This window comes from Capra hircus, chromosome 29 (assembly GCF_001704415.2).
Source record: "Capra hircus breed San Clemente chromosome 29, ASM170441v1, whole genome shotgun sequence".
NCBI classification, from domain to species: Eukaryota; Metazoa; Chordata; class Mammalia; order Artiodactyla; family Bovidae; genus Capra; species Capra hircus.
Genome location: NC_030836.1, coordinates 28416103 through 28435310, shown reverse-complemented (window position 1 = coordinate 28435310; position 19208 = coordinate 28416103). Strand labels below are relative to the sequence as shown.

Below are 19208 nucleotides of genomic sequence, written 5' to 3'. Positions count from 1 at the left end.
ATTAGATCACATATGCACTCTGCTGCTTTAAAAAAATTGCTTATTTATTTTTAAATTATTTATTTATTTGGCTGCTCTGGGTCTTAGTTGTAGCATCTGGGATCTAATTCCTTGACCAGGGATAGAACCCAGTCTCCCTGCTTTGGAGGCCATTGGACCACCAGGGAAGTTCCTGCATTCTGCTTCTTTTTCTAAAGATAATTCTACCGCTCAGAATTATCTCCAGTCTTCCGTTCTTTGCAGATGGACTTTCTCTGGTTCTCCATCATGTGACTGAAGATGGATACCCCAAAGCAGCTGAGTTTCATATTACAGTTCTAATCACACTCAAAGAATTAGTCTCTAAAATCCAATAACAAAATGCCAGGAAAGAGAATTTTATTGACTCAACTCAGTGGCAAGTGTTCACCACTGACCCAGTCAACTCAGACCAGAGGAAAGTCTTAGGATGTCCATATGGTTTGCACCCTCGAGGAGATGTATCTATTAATACACCCATTCTCCTGCCCAGCCTGTGGCATGTATTCTGTGAATACAAAAGCAAGCTATGGCCATCCAGAGACCATTATCAGGTAATAACTCAAAAAGTGCAAAAGGCTGCAAATAAGAAAAAGAGTTTATTGAGAATCCTAAGAATTGCATTTTGGGAGGCAACCATTTGAATGGCAATTCAGATGTGCTCTGGAGGGGGCGGGGCAACAGACAATAGTGGGGGATTATAAAGGCAACAGAGACATTCTAGAGAAGAAACAAAGGTTATTGTTACAGAACTATGATTGGTGCTGGCAGGCATTCAGTCACTTGCTGGGAGCAAATTGGTTGTTAAGCTGTGCTCTCTAAGGAGAAAAGAAGAAAAGTTCTAGGTGGTCTCAGGATATCTGGGTTCAAAGTTTATGATGTTGGGTTTAGCAGTGGATGTGTGTAAGTTCTGGATCCCTCTGACATAATCTACTCCATTTTTTTTTTTAAGCCACTGATACTTAAGAGATTTGTGTTACAACACCTAGCCCACTGAACTAATCCATCATTTATGGAGCTCTTCACACTTCTATTTTTTTAAGCCTTGGAAGACTCCCCCTCCTCCTTCAGTTCCTGCCTCCAGAACATGCAGAATCACAAATTCAGCCTTTCCCAGACCCTGCCATTTTAAGCAGCCAATCAATGTGACTGCCAATTAGGACCTGAAAAGGGAGAAAGTACCCTTGGACCTAGCTATGCCCACTAATCTTCATCCCAATTTGGTTTCAAAGAATACATCCTTGGGGCTTCTAGCAGTGAAGGATGAGGAGTCTGAAGACAGAGCAAGTCTGAGGCTGCTTCTCATGGGGGATCCACATTCAGATCAGGGAGTCTTGGAGGCTGCCGTGGTTGCAATTTAGGGATTCCGAAATTAGCTTCATCCATCACATCAGGGCAACAGCTGGGGCCCTGACTTTAGAACTTGTTGCAGAGAGGCGAGTCATGACAGCATTTATATTCCACAATAACATTGGGATTAAAGAGCTTCATGGGAGTACACAGTTGGCTACAACCCTGGCGTCCGTAGGAAAGCATGCCATCTGGAGAGGAGCAGAGAAGACAAGTAAGACCCCAGAACCTAGGACACAGCCCCATGGGTGTGGGGCTCAGCATATCCTGAGGGTACTGCTCAGTAAATATTCCTGAATGAAGCGCAGGATTAATGCATCAACCAACTAATCAAGAATGAGGAGGCAATAGCACATTTCATGGAGGAGGACTCATACTCAGTAGAGAGAATGTCAGCCATCTGGGACTGAGAGACTGGAGGTAGGGCCCCCTGGTGGGCTCTCCTGGGATGGCTTTGCAAGCTCTGTATGCAAGCATGCATGCTCAGCCGCTTCAGTCGTGTCCGACTCTGCGATGCCAGGGACTGTAGCCCGCCAGGTGCCTCTGTCTATGGGATTCTCCAGGCAAGAATACTGGAGCCATGCCCTCCTCCAGGGGATCTTTCCGACCCAGGGAAGAGTCTCCTGCATGGCAGGCGGATTCTTTGCCAGCTGAGCTACCCAAGCTCTGTATATTAGAGTGCAATCCATCCCCCCACAAGAGAAGGCAGAAAGGATGAATAGAAACTGTCCTCTCCGCCTTGCCAGTTTGTCCCCCAGTATATGTCCCTAGTTCCCCCAAACCCCATCCCAGTCAGGTCCCACTCAGCCTAGTTCCAGTTACCTTCAGGAGCTGAACTCCCTGCTTTCTCCCTCTCTTCCTTCCTCCTCCCTCCCTCAGTCGCCCCTCCCTCTCTCCTCCCTCCCTCTCTCCTCCCTCCCTCTCGCCTCCCTCCCTCTCGCCTCCCTCCCTCTCTCCCTCCTACGCTCTTCTCTCCCCTCTCCTCCTCCTCCCTTAAAGGTCCCCATTCCAGTTAAGGGCCAGTGGCAGCCCAGTACCAGAACGAGGGGATAATGTTTCACTGCTGCTGCTGCTGCTGCGTCGCTTCAGTCGTGTCCGACTCTGTGCGACCCCACAGAGCGCAGCCCACCGGGCTCCGCCGTCCCTGGGATTCTCCAGGCAAGAACACTGGAGTGGGTTGCCATTTCCTTCTCCAATGCATGAAAGTGAAAAACAAAAGTGAGTGGCTCAGTCGTGCCCGACTCTTGGCGACCCCATGGACTGCAGCCTACCAGGCTCAACCCCTTTCTATGTGGCTCCTGCTCCCAGGGTTCCTGCGGGACCACTTCCCCGAGGCCCACAGCCACCCCGACTTGTGCTTGGGGTCCAGGTACTCACAGGGTCCCATGGAGGGTTCATACTACCCCCTGCGCCCCTTTCCTGGAACACCCACTGTCAGTCCCTAGCCTCCAGCAAAGTTCACCCCGAGACCTTGCAGGCACCACCTACCTTCGTAGATCTTCCTCAGAAAGCACTGCTGGCCGTCTTGAGTCTGGCAGGTGCCTCCCCCAGACACGCAGACCCCGCTGGTGTTGACTCTGTCACACTGGAAACACTCTAGAGCTGGAAAGTCAAACCAACATAATAAGGTTCTTCGGGGCCAGCCTCCCGGCAGCTCAGGAGGGAGCGCACCTGTGACCCAGGGGCGCCTGGACGCTGACGGTTTCCCTCCTCCTGATGAATGTTCTGGAGGCAGGTGATTTCTCCCTGCTTGGCTTCCACCTGGGCGGCGGCATGCCTGCCCCCAGGCACAAGACCTGCACCCGAGCACAGAGAGCTCCCCCCGTCTTCCCAGGGACCCGCGGCGCCGCTGGAGGAAGGGCAAGTCCTTCACTGCGGCTCCGCGCATCCCACTTGCCAGCTGATTATCACCCCAACCCCAGGGGGCGCCACTGAAGACGTTCCGTGTGAATGCCATCTGCCGGAGCGGGGCGCAGATGAGGGCTGCAGTGAAGAGTCAGCACCGCCCACTCCCCTCCTTCTTGCAGAGCCCCCCATCCTCCACCCTTCCTGTTCATCTGAAGAGACAACTCAGAGAAACCCAGGACTCAGCCTAAAAAGGGGCAGGGAAGGGAGAGACAGGACAGGTGGGGGGAGGGGGTTGGGAAGAAAAAGATCAGGAAAGAGTGAGGCAAGATATGGGGAATCGGAAAGCAGAGGAAGGGAGAGAAAGAAGAGGGGGAGGGAGGAGAGGAGGGGGAGGGAGGGAGAGGAGAGGGGAGGAGGGAAAGGAGGGGGAGAGGGAGAGGAGGGGGAGAGGGAGAGGAGGGGGAGAGGGAGAGGAGGGGAGTGAGGAGGGGGAGGGAGAGAGGAGGAAGGAGAAGGGAGAGGAGAGGGGAGGGAAAGGAGAGGTGGAGGAGGGACAGAGGGTGATTGACAGGGGGAGGGAGAGAGCCGAGGAGGGGTAGGGAGGGAGACCAGGACACGGAGAGAGGGAGGGATCTGCCGCACAAACGCATGCGCCTGGGGTCACAGCTCTTCACTCCCTCCTCTGGTCCCCGAGTTATTTACCAAACAGTGAGCTCCTGCCAGTGAGAGGCGCTATTCTAGGTGTTGGAAATAGGGTGCTGAAGGGAGCACCGAAACATCCATTCCGCCTGCTAAGTCGCTTCAGTCGTGTCCGACTCTGTGCGACCCCATAGACGGCAGCCCACCAGGCTCCCTCGTCCCTGGGATTCTCCAGGCAAGAACACTGGAGTGGGTTGCCATGTCCTTCTCCAATGCATGGAAGTGAAAAGTGAAAGTGAAGTCACTGAGTTGTGTCCGACTCTTAGCGACCCCACGGACTGCAGCCCACCAGGCTCCTCTGTCCATGGGATTCTCCAGGCAAGAGTGCTGGAGTGGGGTGCCATTGCCTTCCGCCTATCAAATACTGAACAAATAAATTGGGGAAATGACTGACAATGAAGAAACAAGAAAGGTTATTTCGGTCCTGGTGACTCCTGAGGACAATGGGAAGGAAGAGCATGCAGGGGTGAGCGAGAGGAGGCTGTGGGGAGGCAGAGAGCTTTCTCAGCGGTGCCTTGAGCTCAAACCTGAATCTTTTTTATGCTAACCACTAAAACAGCTGGCAGTAGCTGGCAAACTGGTTCCAGGAAGATGCTCGCGCAAGTGCACAGAAAGTTTCTGAGCTGCAATTAGATTGGCCAGTTTGAGAAACAGAAGCATCAGCACAGGCAAAGTGGAAAAGGGCGGGAGTAGTGTAAACAAGACTGAAGAGGTTGATAGGGGTCAGACCACAGCACTGATCTGCTTAGACCTGCGCTGCTGTGGTGGTATTCATGGACTATGTGTGGCTGTTGAGCCTGTGAAATGCCAGTAGTCCAAATAGATGGGCTGTAAGTCAATTTCTAACACTTAGCGCACACACACACATACAAATCATTTAAATTGCTCATCAGTGACTTTGATGTTGATTACATGCTGAAATGATAGTCGTGTCCGACTCTTTGTGACCTCATGGACTGTAGCCCACCAGTCTCCTCTGTCCATGGGATTCTCCAGGCAAGAATACTGGAGTGGGTGGCCATTCCCTCCTTCTGGGGATCTTCCCAACCCAGGGATTGAACCTGCATCTCCTGCGGCTCCTGAATTGCAGAATTCTTTACCACTGAGCCACCAGGGAAGCCCAATGGTTTAGATATATTGGGTTAAATAAAGTATATAGTCAATGTATGGCAAAACCAATACAGTATTGTAAAGTAAAATAAATAAATAAAGTGTATATTAAAGTTAATTTTACACATTTCTGAGTTTTTTAATATGCCTACTGGAAGAGTGAAAATGACGTCTGCAGCTTGGCTTGCATCTTCTTTGGACCGTCATTTAGGCCATCGTAAGAACTGAGATCGTATTCAAATTTGGAAAAGGCCATCAGAGGCTTTTTCAATAGGCGGTGACATTGACTAGCTTTTTGCATGTACACTCTGGCAGCTCTGCATACAATAGGCTTTAAAGGAGAGAGTAACAGAGGCCCAGGACAGGGCTGGTGGAAACTGGAAGTTGGGAAGGAAGCCACAAGTCAACTGCGTCCAGGCAAAAATGTGAGAATTCATAGGTCAGGTATACTGAAATAGGACTTGCCAGGTGGTGCTAGTGGTAAAGAACCCACCTGCTAATACAGGAGATGCAGGAGACCCGGGTTCGATCCCTGCGTGGGGAAGATCCCCTGGAGGACAGCATGGCAACCCACTCCACTATTCTTGCCTGGAGAATCCGCAAGGACAGAGGAGCCTGGCAGGCCACAGTCCATAGGGTCACAATGAGTCAGACCCGACTGAAGTGACTAAGCTTGCACACATAAGCGAGGTGTGTATGTGGGAAATGGGAACTAGGAGACATGCAACAGAGCAAATAGAAGGTCACTGCAAGGCGCTTCTCACGCTTTCATCTTTATGAGTCATTTAAAACTATACATTTATGTTTTTACTTACACATTTTTATTTTGCAAAAAACATTCCAAAATTTCAAAAATAATGAACTTTGAAAAATTCACACTCAATAAAAAGAACTGAGCTCTCAATTCCACTTCCTCTAATCTTGATGATGACTATAACCTGAGCAGTCTGTCTTGTCAACATTCACCGTCACCCCTGGATCTGTGATGTCCTTGAGCACATGAAACACTACTGGAGATACAAATCTGCTTGAGAATTTCAGCGACTCTTGAAAGTTATAGTCATTTTATGAGAACTATGCCCTTGGATGATTTCATATGAGCCGCTGCAACAAAGGCCTCACGTGTCACTGGCTGAAGCAGGTGCAATTCCTCTTGCTCAACCCACAGCCCTCAGCCTCCACCTGCACACGCTGAGGCAGCCCCTGCGGCACTTGTGACTCTGACACACTCATCATGCACCTCGGGCAGCTCAAACAGTGGAGAGCAAATGCCCCTGGGAGTACCCTTCTCCCAAGAACAGATGGGGTATTGGTGGATGAATACGCCAACCTCCCTCCCATGAGTTGGATCCCCTACACTGCCCTCCACAATTTCTAGCAGGATGGGCTCCATTTGTTCACCATGATGTCCAGCTTATTCATTTCTTTGCGTGTTTCCAGCTGGCACTAGTAGTAAAAAACCCGCCTGCCAATGCAAGAGACATAAGAGATGTGGGTTCGATCCCTGGGTTGGGAAGATCCCTGGGAGGAGGGCATGGCAACCCACTCCAGTATTCTTGCCTGGAGAATCCCATGGACAGAGGAGCCTGGCGGGCTACAGTCCATAGGGTCACAGCGAGTTGGACACAACTGAAACAACCAGGCATGCCTGCACATTGTCTTACTTCCCCACACCCCTCCTGGTATTTCCTGGAATCAGCTTCCAGACATATGATTTTTTATTCCTATCAGCTTCAGATGATGGATTTTCATTTAAATCAAGTGTATGCTCTTATAAATTAATTTTTCATAGTTTGTACTCCAAGTCTTCTTGTTCTTTTACAGAACAAACAAAACAGTGACTATTAGCAGGCTGATTCCATTTGCTAAAGAACATTGGGAAAAAGTGGTGCCTGTTAATGCTAATGATCATTCCAGTTTTACTCAATCATGGAATAAAAAAAAAACTATGAAAGTATATTCTGTAGAAGGTGAAACACTTTTTGTAATGCTATAATAAATTTAATTGGAAAATCTGCAAAGTACATAAACTCATTTATTTTTACAGTGGAAGAATAAATGCAAATGCCAGTAGAATATGATATTGCAGCAAAAGTTACTAAACTGAGAACGCAGAGAGAGAAAAATGCCCTTGCACTTGGTTCTGATGCACACATAATTGTGAATTGTGTCCTGTATCCAAACAAGATAGTGTATGAATATAAATAAATGTATATGTAAGTATATTTAAAATATGTATATGTTATAAATATATCATATATAAATATTAAAATGCACACATATCTATTAATGCATGAATAGTAAAATATAGCATATATTATGAACTCTATATATGAACATATATATTCTATTTGTATATACACATACGCACCCACAGGTAGAATAACTGAGCTGTGAAAGTTTTGTGGTAAAGGTGATGTGGAATAAAAAATAGTCTTCAGCAAAAATTCTCCCTGCTCCCTGTCATTAAGCAGATCAGAAAATGGTTAAGCTTCTGGAGAACTACATTGGGATTTAATTTGTGTTCTACAACTAAAAGACATTTTGTAAAAGGTCCCGCAAGTATTCATTGCATTTGTTCATGTAATAGAGTGTCTGACTCCGGTTTTTGATGTTTCACAGCTGGCAACCTTGAGGTCTTGCCCCTTGTGCCCACATGTGGGCCCCAGGGGCTCCTTCTTTCAACATTGGTGGGAGTTTCACACCACACAAGCCCCTGCCTGAAGGCAGGAACCACCGCCATGCCTCTCTTCCTTACCATCATCTAAATTCAAGAGTCTCCTTTCTCTTCTCCCCCAAGCCATCTTAAGACACCTAGCAGTAAGCCCTGCTCTCCCAAGAAAGCCTCATGACATAACCAATTAAGGCTTTTCACACCCTCCTGGTACGTATGTGGCATCATCAGGCTTGACATATAATCCAAGCTTGGGTGAGGATCCATCCTGTTTCTATCGTATAACCCCAGCAGTTTAATGTCTTCAAGTGTTCAACAAATGAAGTACCCAAGTAGTTCAGCTTTCAAAAATGTTTACCCAGTTGAAATTATGAAAAACAGACCTTCAAGCAAAAAAGATATTGAAATGTATTCCTACAAAAGCAGAATGCCCCAGATTATAGGGTAAATGGTAATCTTATCTCTGGGACATTCTAATGTCTAGGCAGGCAGACAAAGAGGGGAAGAGACAGGCAATGCCTAGAACCATAAGCTGCCACTCACCCAGGTTCCCCTCTGCCCTCCTACATTCTGGGGTTGGGGGGAACAGGGGAGCTCACCTTGCGGGAGTCCGAGCAGTGAGGACAGGACCACCAGCAGCAGTAGCAGAAGGCACTTAGCCATCTCTGGATCTGGCTCCAGCCACAAGGACTTACAGAAGGCAGGACTGAACCACAGCCTCAAGAGCCTCTAAGATCCCGACTTTATAATTCCAGGCTGGGAGGAGCAGCCAATGGCAGCCCAGACAAAGGCTTGCACTTTCCCAGACAAAGAGAACAGACTGCCTGAAGGAACTAGGGGCCTACATTCTTTCTAGCAATTACTGACCTTGCTCACTTCTACTGGCCCTACTTAGGAAGCCAAGGTATGTAAGAAGAGCTGACTCTCAGGTGTCCCCATTGCCCAATTGTCTAGTCTTCAATTGCCCAAAATTGAAGACTAGAGTCTGACTTACATCACTTAGGGACTTGGGAATTTGGTTAAATTAGTGATGTTTTACCATTTAAGAGTTTTACCATATTGAATGGAACTACTGAAATATGGTGTGGATAAAAAACTGCTATTGAGAATTCTCTCTTATTAAAATAAGCCTAGGGAAATAAACACATGCTTAGACTTCGTAAAGTGCAGGCCAGGCACAAATAGCTTTTGATGATAGTGTTACCAACCAGGGTTCTTGGCCTTCTTAATCAATAGAAATTGATCAGAGGCCAGACAGAAAATTCAGGCAAAGCTTGATTGGGGCCCTGCTGCAGCAGGGGAAGTGGGAACAAGCAACCGGTTCACTTGCTCAGGGGAGGCAAGCTGGTTCTTTATATGGGGTGATGGCAGGGGTGTGTCCAGGGGTCAGGCAAGAGGAGTTATATAGGTGGTTTGCCCGCCCCTTTAGTGGTGTTGAGTGCAGGGGCCATGCATATATGCTCCATTTGCACCCAGCTCTTCAGAAATTGGGTTTGGGGTCTCTTTTTATCTCGTTGTCCATAATCTGCTCCAACTGCACATGTATACAAGTTATTTTTAGTTTCTGTAGGGATTTTTTGGTCAGGGAGACATTTGTCAGATACAAGCCCTGGAACAAATTGTCCCAGCCTGTTTGTCAGATACAAGCCCTTGAGCAAAGGATCCCAGCCTGTCTCGGTAGTATTGTCTCCTTTCTTGGAAATGAAACCCAACTGCATTTGTTTTTTTCACTTTTTGGCAAATAGGAGCAAAATGGAGTGTTTCTCCCCAAGTCATCAAAATCTGTACTACAAGTGTTACCGAAAGAATATTGGGGCGAGGGGGTGGTCCGGCTGCTCACCACTCAAAAGCCAAACAACAGGCCAGGTTGGTGGAGAGTTTGCTTTATTTCAGGTGTTGGCAACTGGAGGTGTGGGGGAGGTGGGGGGAGGCTGCAGGGAGGGTAGTGGACATCTGTCCAAAGGCTGACTCCCTGCCCTCCCCTGGCAATCAGTGGGGCAAGAGCTTTTATAGACAGGAGGAAGGAGCCACATGCAGAAACAGCAGTGAGCTGCTTCACATTGGTCACTGATGATCTGGCCCACATCATCTTGAATGTTTTAGGTATAGTGAATCTTCAGTTCCAGGGTCCATTTTTCCCCCCCTTTGTAGACGAATTCTCAGAGAATTGTGGCAGCTTATGTCATGGGTACAGTTTGGTCATAATGTAGCTAATTTCTTCACCCTAGTGTTTTCGTATCTATAAAACAAGTCACAGGATGTAGCTCAAAATATTATCTATAGTCCTTGGTGGCTCAGATGGTAAAGAATCTGCCTGCAATGCAGGAGACCGGGGTTCAATCCCTGGGTCAGGAAGATCCCTTGGAGAAGCGAATGGCAACTCACTCCAGTGTTCTTGCCTGGAGAATTCCACACACAGAGAAGCTATAGTCCATGGGGTCACAAAGAGTTGGACAAGACTGAGTGACTTTCACTTCTCTTGAGAAAGAACTGAAGGTCCTTGACTATATTTAATGACCATATTATTATTATTTTGGTCTCCATTGACTGTTTTCCTTTATTTCTGGATTTCTCATTTCTCTGATTAAACTTATTCTTTGACTAAAGTTTCCCACAGACAAAAGGCAGGTAGATAACATGGGGGTGGGGGGTGAGGGGAAGGACCATAGGGTCCTGCTCATTTCACAAGGGACCCAGAGTTCTCATTATTTTTTTTAATCTCATTTTTCCTGTTTAAATAAAATTTCCTTTTCTATTCTGGATGCTGGACTACAGCGAGTGGAGAACTCATGTCCAGAACTGTGTCAGAAGAAAATCTGTCGACCCATCCCCACACCATCCAATGAAATAACTAACTGGCAAAAAGGATCTTAAACAATCATTCTAAATCTCTGAAAATTGTCATAAGGGCATACAGCAAATCAGGAAACTTTTTTTTTTTTTTTTTTTCAAGAAAATCTACTAAATCTCGGCAAGAACAGTGAGAATCTGGGCAGGTAGTGCCACCAAAAGTGGGATCCAGATGCTTGCCACTCAGAGGCCATTGAAGAGGCCAGGTTGATGAAAGGAAAGTTTGCTTTAGTGTGGATGCCAGGAGTCCATAAGAATATAAGAATCTGAAGTTCTTCCCCAAAATAACAAACATGATTTTAAACAGAGTGTGGGGATGTTCAAGAAAAAGGGCACCCTCAAAAACAGTGGAAATTTTGGTGGTAAGTAAAGACAAGACTCTTACCTCCCTGCAAGGAACGCTGTAAACTGTAGGTTAGCTAGTTTGCCAGAGAGACCCAGAGAGAGAAACAGCTAAGAAAATCCTACTTGGGGCAGAACAGATATGAAAGACTGGCCTGAAAGTTGATCTTTGCAAAGGGGCCTGAAAATAATTGGATCAGACTCTGAAGATTTCCATGTCCCAGGAGCCCATCAGCAGGTAAGCATGAAGTCCACAGCTTGGTGTAAGGCTAGTTTCACAGAAAATCAGGGAAAGGCCTGGCATCCCCGTCTCATCCCAGGATGACTGCGGCCGTGTACTAAACTGCGCCCTCTAGGGGTGACGTCAGAGCTGACCCACTACAGGGGAAATAGATTTCACTACACTTGAAACCGCTGAGGTGTCATCTCGGGCAACTCTGAAGAACACTGGTGCCATAGTCCCTTATGTCTCAGCACAAAAAGAATTCGGTGAGAGGCAGAGTGATAGATGAGCTTCCCACGTGGTGCAGTGATAAAGAATCTCTGCTAGTGCAGGAGATGCAAGAGACGCAGGTTCAATCTCTGGGTCAGGGAAGATCCCTTAGAGCAGGAAATGGCACCCCACTCCACTACTTTTGCCTGGAAGATTCTGTGGGCAGAGAAGCCTGGTGGGCTATAGTCCATGAGGCTGCAAAGAGTTGGACACAGCTGTATTACTGAGCACACACAGCCGAGTGATAGATAAGAAGTGATGTATTGGGATAGGATGTTTGTGAGGCTTACAAGTAGGTGGACGAGAGGGTACCATGCCCTGAGGACTTATGGGGCTACAGTTTTATAATCAAAGGAAAAGTGGGGAAGTGGAGAAGAACTTCTTGGTCTTTCTTGAATAGACATCACGTTTCCATCATCAGCTCCTCCTCCAGCTGACCAGGAGAATTTTCTTGTTTCTACATGGTCAAGCTAGGCTCACAAATTACTGTTTTTGTGTGTGCAGAACACATGTCCTAGGAATCATTAATTTACTGAGCTCACCGGGTAGGCTGTGGGTCTCATACCACCATTGTTTTATTGTTTTAGGACATGTCTCATGCTTCTGTTTCATGGTTTTTTTTGTTACACAAGCCTGCTTGGTTTTGTGATTAAGCAAACCTGCTTTCTTGAGTAATCATTAGCCTAAGGGGTCTCTCATATTTTTTTCTGCTTACAATCCTCTAGTGGGATTAACTAATCACCTCTTTTGTCCCTTTACTCTGTCCTTATCACAGGAGCCCAACCAATTCACTAAACAAATAAACAGAAAATCACAACAAAATCATCAAACGCTGGGAGGTAAGGTGAAAGAGCAGGAGTCAATATCCAGAATTGCAGGGATGATTTATTTAAGTGTTCAGTTTTCAACCCCAAATCACGAGAAATGCAAAGAAACAGGAAAATATGACCCATACACACACACACACAAAATAAAACAGGGAATAAAAACCTCCTGTGATTGGGGGGTGGAAGGTGTGGAGGGGGAGATGTTGGTCAGAGGGCACAAATTTTCATTGTAAGATGACTAAGTTCTGGAGATCTAATGTGCAGCATGGTGACTATATTTAACAAAACTGTATCTTGTACTTGACACTTGCTAAGAGAATAGATCTTAAGGGTTCTTACAACATGCACACACACCCAAAGATAACTACGTAATGTAGATTTTAAAAAATAATTGTATTTACTTATTACTTGTTTGGGGCTACGCTGGGTCTTTGTTGCTGTGTGCCGGCTTTTCTCTAGCTGCGCCAAGCAGGGGTTACTGTCTGGTTGCAGTGCTCCGGCTTCTTACTATCGGTGGCTGCTTTTGTTGAAGAGCACAGACTCTAGGTGTGCGGGCTTCAGCAGTTGCAGGCTCTGGAGCACAGGCTCAGTAGTTGTGGCCCGGGCACCACACGCTCCGTGGCACGTGGGACCTTCCTGGACCAAGATCGAACCTGCGCCTCCTACATTGGCAGGCACGTTCTTTACCACTGATCCACCAGGGAAGTCCCGCAGATATTTTAATTAGCTTGACTGTGGTAATCATTTCACAGTGTGTACATACATGAAACCATCACACTGTATCTTTTAAATATACATAATTGTCATTATCAATTATACCTCAGTGAGGGTTTCCCTGTGGCACAAGTGGTAAAAAACCTGCCTGCCAATGAGACAGAGACATAGGTTTGATCCCTGAGTCAGGAAGATCCCATGGCAATCCACTCCAGTATTCTTGTCTGGAGAATCCCATGGACAAAGGAGGCTGGCAGGCTACAGCCCATAGGGTCACACAGACTCACACTGCTGAAGCAACTTAGCATGCACGCATACCTCAATAAAGCTAGGGTAGGGGTTTCAGCAGAAAAAAAAAAAAAAAAATAGTGCAGCCTAACAGTTGAGTTGTTGTTCAGTCGCTCAGCTGTGTCCAACTCTTTTTTGATCCCATGAAGTGTAGCCCAACAGGCTTCTCTGTCCATGGGGTTTCCCAGGCAACAATATTGGAGTGGGTTGCCATGTCCTTCTCCAGGAAATCTTCCTGACCCAGGGATTGAACTCGTGTCTCTTGAATTAGTAGGCAGATTCTTTACCACTGATCCACTGGGGAAGCCCATGTTGAAAGTTATGTCAAACATTAATTGATAACTAAAGAAAATCATATATCCCAAGTTAAGGAATTTAGTGCTTTTCTATGTACGGGAAGATCCAAGAGCCTGAGCTCACTGAAATCATTCCTTGGCTATGCACCTCAGCTGTCTGGGGCTAGTATCACATCCTAAATTCCCTCAGGGCTCACCAGTGTTACAGAGAAGCAGCCAATTGTGACTCTGTGTTGGAAGCTGTTTCTTTGACTTGCTTTTTGTTGCTGCTGTTATTATAATCATACATAATGGCTTGCCTCATAGGACCCTACCCCTATGCCTGAATGTTAAACTAAAGTGCCTTTGTTCAGCTCACAGAGAGATAATCTGACCCTGCCCATGTGTGAATGGCTACAGAAAAGACATTAATACACCTCTTCCAAAGGCTGGCCCTTCCCAGAGATGTTTTGCAAGACTGAAGACCCTTTTCACTTCCTCACTGCCTCTCCCTCTCTATTCTGCCTTTTGACTTTAGTTCCTCATTGCTTCTCTCTCTCTGACTCTAGAAAAGAACCTGTCATCCAGACCCTGACAGGATGGTTGCTTTGAGACATTAGTCTGCCATTTCCTCGGTCAGCCTCGGATTTATCGGCCTCTCGTGCAGCGAGCAGAGAGAACGTGGACTTGGTAACAAACTTGGAAAACCGGCCAATAAAACTGAGAGACGAGATGCTGAGGCAAGGAATACAACTTTATTTGGAAAGTCTGACTTTTTATTTGGAGAGACTGAGAAGATGGCAGACTCATGTCTCAAAGTAGCCATCTTGTCAGAGTCAGAGAGAGAGAAGCAATGAAGAACTAAAATCAAAGGCAGAATAGAGAGGGAGAGGCAGCGAGGAAGTAAAAAGGGTCTTCAGTCTTGCAAAACGTCTCCAGGAAGGGCCGTCCTGCAGAAGGGGTGTGTTAATCTCTTCTTTTTGTCCAGCTATTCACAGGTGGGCAGGGCCAGATTCTCTCTCTATGAGATGAACAAAGGCTCTTTAGTTTAATAGTCAGGCATACAGGCAGGGTCCACTGATGTACACCATTGTGTATGATTGTAATAACAAAAGCAACAAGAAGCAAGCCAAATAAATACTTTCCAACATGGAGTCAAAACTGGCTTCTTTATAACAATATGGTTGGTTCTACTTCTCCGGGGAACCCTGACAGGTACATTATCCAGAAAGCTCAATAAATTCTTAATAGGTTAAACCCAAGAGAGATTTATACCTGAGATTATCATAGTAAAAATGTTTAAAGATCAAAAACATCTTGTAAGCACCATGGAAAAAAAAAATGACCCATGACATAAAAGGGACTTCCTAAATAAAGTTAAAAGCTGGCTTCGCTTCAGAATTAGTGGAGGCCAGAGGACACAGTGACACTGCCATGATAGCAGAAAGCGAAGAGGGACTGAAGAGCCTCCTGATGGAGGTGAAAGAGGAGAGTGAAAAAGCTGGCTTGAAACTCAGCATTTGAAAAACTAAATCATGGCATCTGGCCCCATCACTTCATGGCAAAGGAATGATGCTAAAGGTGAAACTCCAGTACTTTGGCCACCTCATGCGAAGAGTTGACTCATTGGAAAAGACTCTGATGCTGGAGGGACTGGGGGCAGGAGGAGAAGGGGACGACAGAGGATGAGATGGTTGGATGGCATCACTGACTCGATGGACGTGAGTCTGAGTGAACTCCGGGAGTTGGTGATGGACAGGGAGGCCTGGCGTGGTGCGATTCATGGGGTCGCAAAGAGTCGGACACGACTGAGCGACTGAACTGAACTGAACTGAGGTCAGTGGTAGTGGTCATCTTCAGCCTCTGGTTCCAGCTGTCTGGGTCTATGTGCCTCTGGGCAGTCTGCCTCTCCCACCTGGAGGGTTTCTCTATTTGAAAAACAGCTCAAAAAATGCCTTGAGAGGCGTCCAGAACCTTGTTCCCAAGGCTACAATTATTGCATTCTGACTGTTCCTCCTTTATCTCTGCAATTCATACCTTCCATGATCAGCAACTGTCTGAACCTGCCCTTTGGAACTCAGGGAAGGTGACACAGAATTTAATTTCATGGCTGCAGTCACCATCCGCAGTGATTATGGATCCCAAGAAAATAAAGTCTGACACTGTTTCCGCTGTTTCCCCATCTATCTGTCATGAAGTGATGGGACCGGATGCCATGATCTTCGTTTTCTCAATGTTGAGCTTTAAGCCAACTTTTTCACTCTCCACTTTCACTTTCATCAAGAGGCTTTTTAGCTCCTCTTCACTTTCTGCCATAAGGGTGGTGTCATCTGCATATCTGAGGTTATTGATATTTCTCCCAGCAATCTTGATTCCAGCTTGTGCTTCTTCCAGTCCAGCGTTTCTCATGATGTACTCTGCATATAAGTTAAATAAGCAGGGTGACAATATACAGCCTTGACGTACTCCTTTTCCTATTTGGAACCAGTCTGTTGTTCCATGTCAAGTTCTAACTGTTGCTTCCTGACCTGCATACAGATTTCTCAAGAGGCAGGCCAGGTGGTCTGGTATTCCCATCTCTTTCAGAATTTTCCACAGTTTCTTGTGATCCACACAGTCAAAGGCTTTGGAATAGTCAATAAAGCAGAAGTAGATGTTTTTCTGGAACTCTCTTGCTTTTTCCATGATCCAGCAGATGTTGGCAATTTGATCTCTGGTTCCTCTGCCTTTTCTAAAACCAGCTTGAACATCAGGGAGTTCACGGTTCACGTATTACTGAAGCGTGGCTTGGAGAATTTTGAGCATTACTTTACTAGCATGTGAGATAGTGCAATTGTGTGTTAGTTTGAGCATTCTTTGGCATTGCCTTTCTTTGGGACTGGAACGAAGACTGACCTTTTCCAGTCCTGTGTCCACTGCTGAGTTTTCCAAATGTGCTGGCATATTGAGTGCAGGACTTTCACAACATCATCTTTCAGGATTTGAAACAGCTCAACTGGAATTCCATTACCTCCTCTCGCTTTGTTCCTAGTGATGCTTTCTAAGGCCCACTTGACTTCACATTCCAGGATGTCTGGCTCTAGATGAGTGATCACACCATCGTGATTATCTGGGTCATGAAGATCTTTTTTGTACAGTTCTTCCGTGTATTCTTGCCACCTCTTCTTAATATCTTCTGCTTCTGTTAGGTCCAGACCATTTCTGTCCTTTATCGAGTCCATCTTTGCATGAAATGTTCCCTTGGTATCTCTAATTTTCTTGAAGAGATCTCTAGTCTTTCCCATTCTGTTGTTTTCCTCTATTTCTTTGCATTGATCGCTGAAGAAGGCTTTCTTATCTCTTCTTGCTATTCTTTGGAACTCTGCATTCAGATGCTTATATCTTTCCTTTTCTCCTTTGCTTTTTGCCTCTCTTCTTTTCACAGCTATTTGTAAGGCCTCCCCAGACAGCCATTTTGGTTTTTTGCATTTCTTTTCCATGGGGATGGTCTTGATCCTGTCTCCTGTACAATGTCATGAACCTCATTCCATAGTTCATCAGGCACTCTATCTATCAGATCTAGGCCCTTAAATCTATTTCTCACTTCCACTGTATAATCATAAAGGATTTGATTTAGTTCATACCTGAATGGTCTAGTGGTTTTCCCTACTTTCTTCAGTTTAAGTCTTAATTTGGTAATAAAGAGTTCATGATCTGAGCCACAGTCAGCTCCTGGTCTTGTTTTTGTTGACTGTATAGAGCTTCTCCATCTTTGGTTGCATAGAATATAATCAGTCTGATTTTGGTGTTGACCATCTTGTGATGTCCATGTGTAGAGTCTTCTCTTGTGTTGTTGGAAGAGGGTGTTTGCTATGACCAGTGCATTTTCTTGGCAAAACTCTATTAATTAGTCTTTGCCCTGCTTCATTCCACATTCCAAGGCCGAAATTGCCTATTACTCCAGGTGTTTCTTGACTTTCTACTTTTGCATTCCAGTCCCCTATAATGAAAAGGACATCTTTTTGGGGTGTTAGTTCTAAAAGGTCGTGTAGGTCTTCATAGAACCATTCAACTTCAGCTTCTTCGGTGTTACTGGTTGGGGCATAGTTTTGGATAACTGATATTGAATGGTTTGCCTTGAAAACGAACAGAGATAATTCTATTGTTTTTGAGATTGCATCCAAGTACTGCATTTCGGACTCTTTTGTTGACCACGATGGCTACTCCATTTCTTCTGAGGGATTCCTGCCTACAGTAGTAGATATAATGGTCATCTGAGTTAAATTCACCCATTCCAGTCCATTTTAGTTCGCTGATTCCTAGAATGTCGACGTTCACTCTTGCCATCTTTTGTTTGACCACTTCCAATTTGCCTTGATTCATGGACCTGACATTCCAGGTTCCTATGCAATATTGCTCTTTACAGCATCGGACCTTGCTTCTATCACCAGTCACATCCACAGCTGAGTATTGTTTTTGCTTTGGCTCCATCCCTTCATTCTTTCTGGAGTTATTTCTCCACTGATCTCCAGTAGCATATTGGGCACCTACTGACCTGGGGAGTTCCTCTTTCAGTATCCTATCATTTTGCCTTTTCATACTGTTCATGGGGTTCTCAAGGCAAGAATACTGAAGTGGTTTGCCATTCCCTTCTCCAGTGGACCACATTCTGTCAGACCTCTCCACCATGACCCACCTGTCTTGGGTTGCCCCGTGGGCATGGCTTAGTTTCATGCCCACTGACCTCACCACCAACCAGTTAGAAGAATGTCCATGAGCTGATCACACCCTGTTCTTGAACACTATAAAGCTCATTACTCCCTCTAGGTTGGAACACACAGTTTAGTCGGCTCTGGACCCCTTTGCCTGGCAAGGCAAAAAAGCTATTCTTTTCTACTTCACTCCAAACTCTGTCTCTGAGATTTAATTCGGTGTTGGGGCACAGACACCTATTCGGCTTCACCCTCTTCTGGCCTCCATGAGCATACTGACTGCAGAAAGCTGCTTTACCAAGTGGTTTTTCTAGTCTCCCAATTATGTGGTTTCTGGGGGGCTCAGGTAGGAAGAGGGACCTTCAGCTTAGCTCAGCTCTGTGGAATTCATTCCCTGGGAGCTTCTCTACAAAGAATCCAACTCTAGGGAAGCTTCCAGCTCAGTGGGTGTTACAGTCACATACTGCTCTCCTTGATGGAGAATGCTGACATTAGTGGGTGAGGGGGAAGCACAACATGAGGGTTTCGTGCTTGGTTTTATTTGGGGGGAAATGAGGACTATAGCCCAGGAGATTGCATTTCAGATAGCTCTGAGAAACTGCTCCACAGAGGTAGGGTGGAGAAGGTCAGTATACATGTGATTTGGTGTATACTTTGGTGAAGAGGGAGTTCATGCATTCAAGCACAATTTTTTTTTTTTCCAGAAGATTTCTGCTAGTCATGAAGAGCAAACATCATCATGAAGGCTTTTAGTACTTTTCTAGATATGGGGAGATACAAGAACTGGGCTCATAAAATTGGCTCCTGAAGATATCTATCTAAAGACCTGTTCTGCCAGTTTTCCCCAGAGAACAGTGTCTCATTTCTGTGTTGCACCCTGAGCTTCTTTCACGGGGGTGTTTAAAGTCAGCAGCTGCGGCAGTACCTAATTTGATCCTTGTAGAGGTAGATGGCAAGTGCCCATGGCAAGTGCTGATTGAAGAGCGAAAGCTCTCCACCTTGGGGTTATGAAGATGGCTAAATACACAG

The 19208-nt window shown here is 46.0% G+C and overlaps 1 protein-coding gene across 2 annotated transcripts; it reads right to left on the bottom strand.

Moving 5' to 3' along the window:
• Positions 599-8369, bottom strand: SOLD1 (secreted protein of Ly-6 domain 1). 2 transcript variants are annotated; one of them, NM_001286976.1, is given in 3 exon segments: positions 625-1559; positions 2857-2970; positions 8299-8369. In NM_001286976.1, coding segments are annotated over 3 exon segments (303 nt in total). In that variant the 5' UTR covers positions 8363-8369; the 3' UTR covers positions 625-1434.

What these genes read in the sequence shown, in the direction of transcription:
- SOLD1 (XM_005699600.2), bottom strand. Translation starts at nt 3,325, where the DNA reads ATGGCATTCACACGGAACGTCTTCAGTGGCGCCCCCTGGGGTTGGGGT. An exon ending in TCTGAGGAAGATCTACGAAG is followed by an intron (nt 1,560 to 2,856) that starts GTAGGTGGTGCC and finishes GCTCCTCTCCAG; the next exon opens with ATGGCATGCTTTCCTACGGA.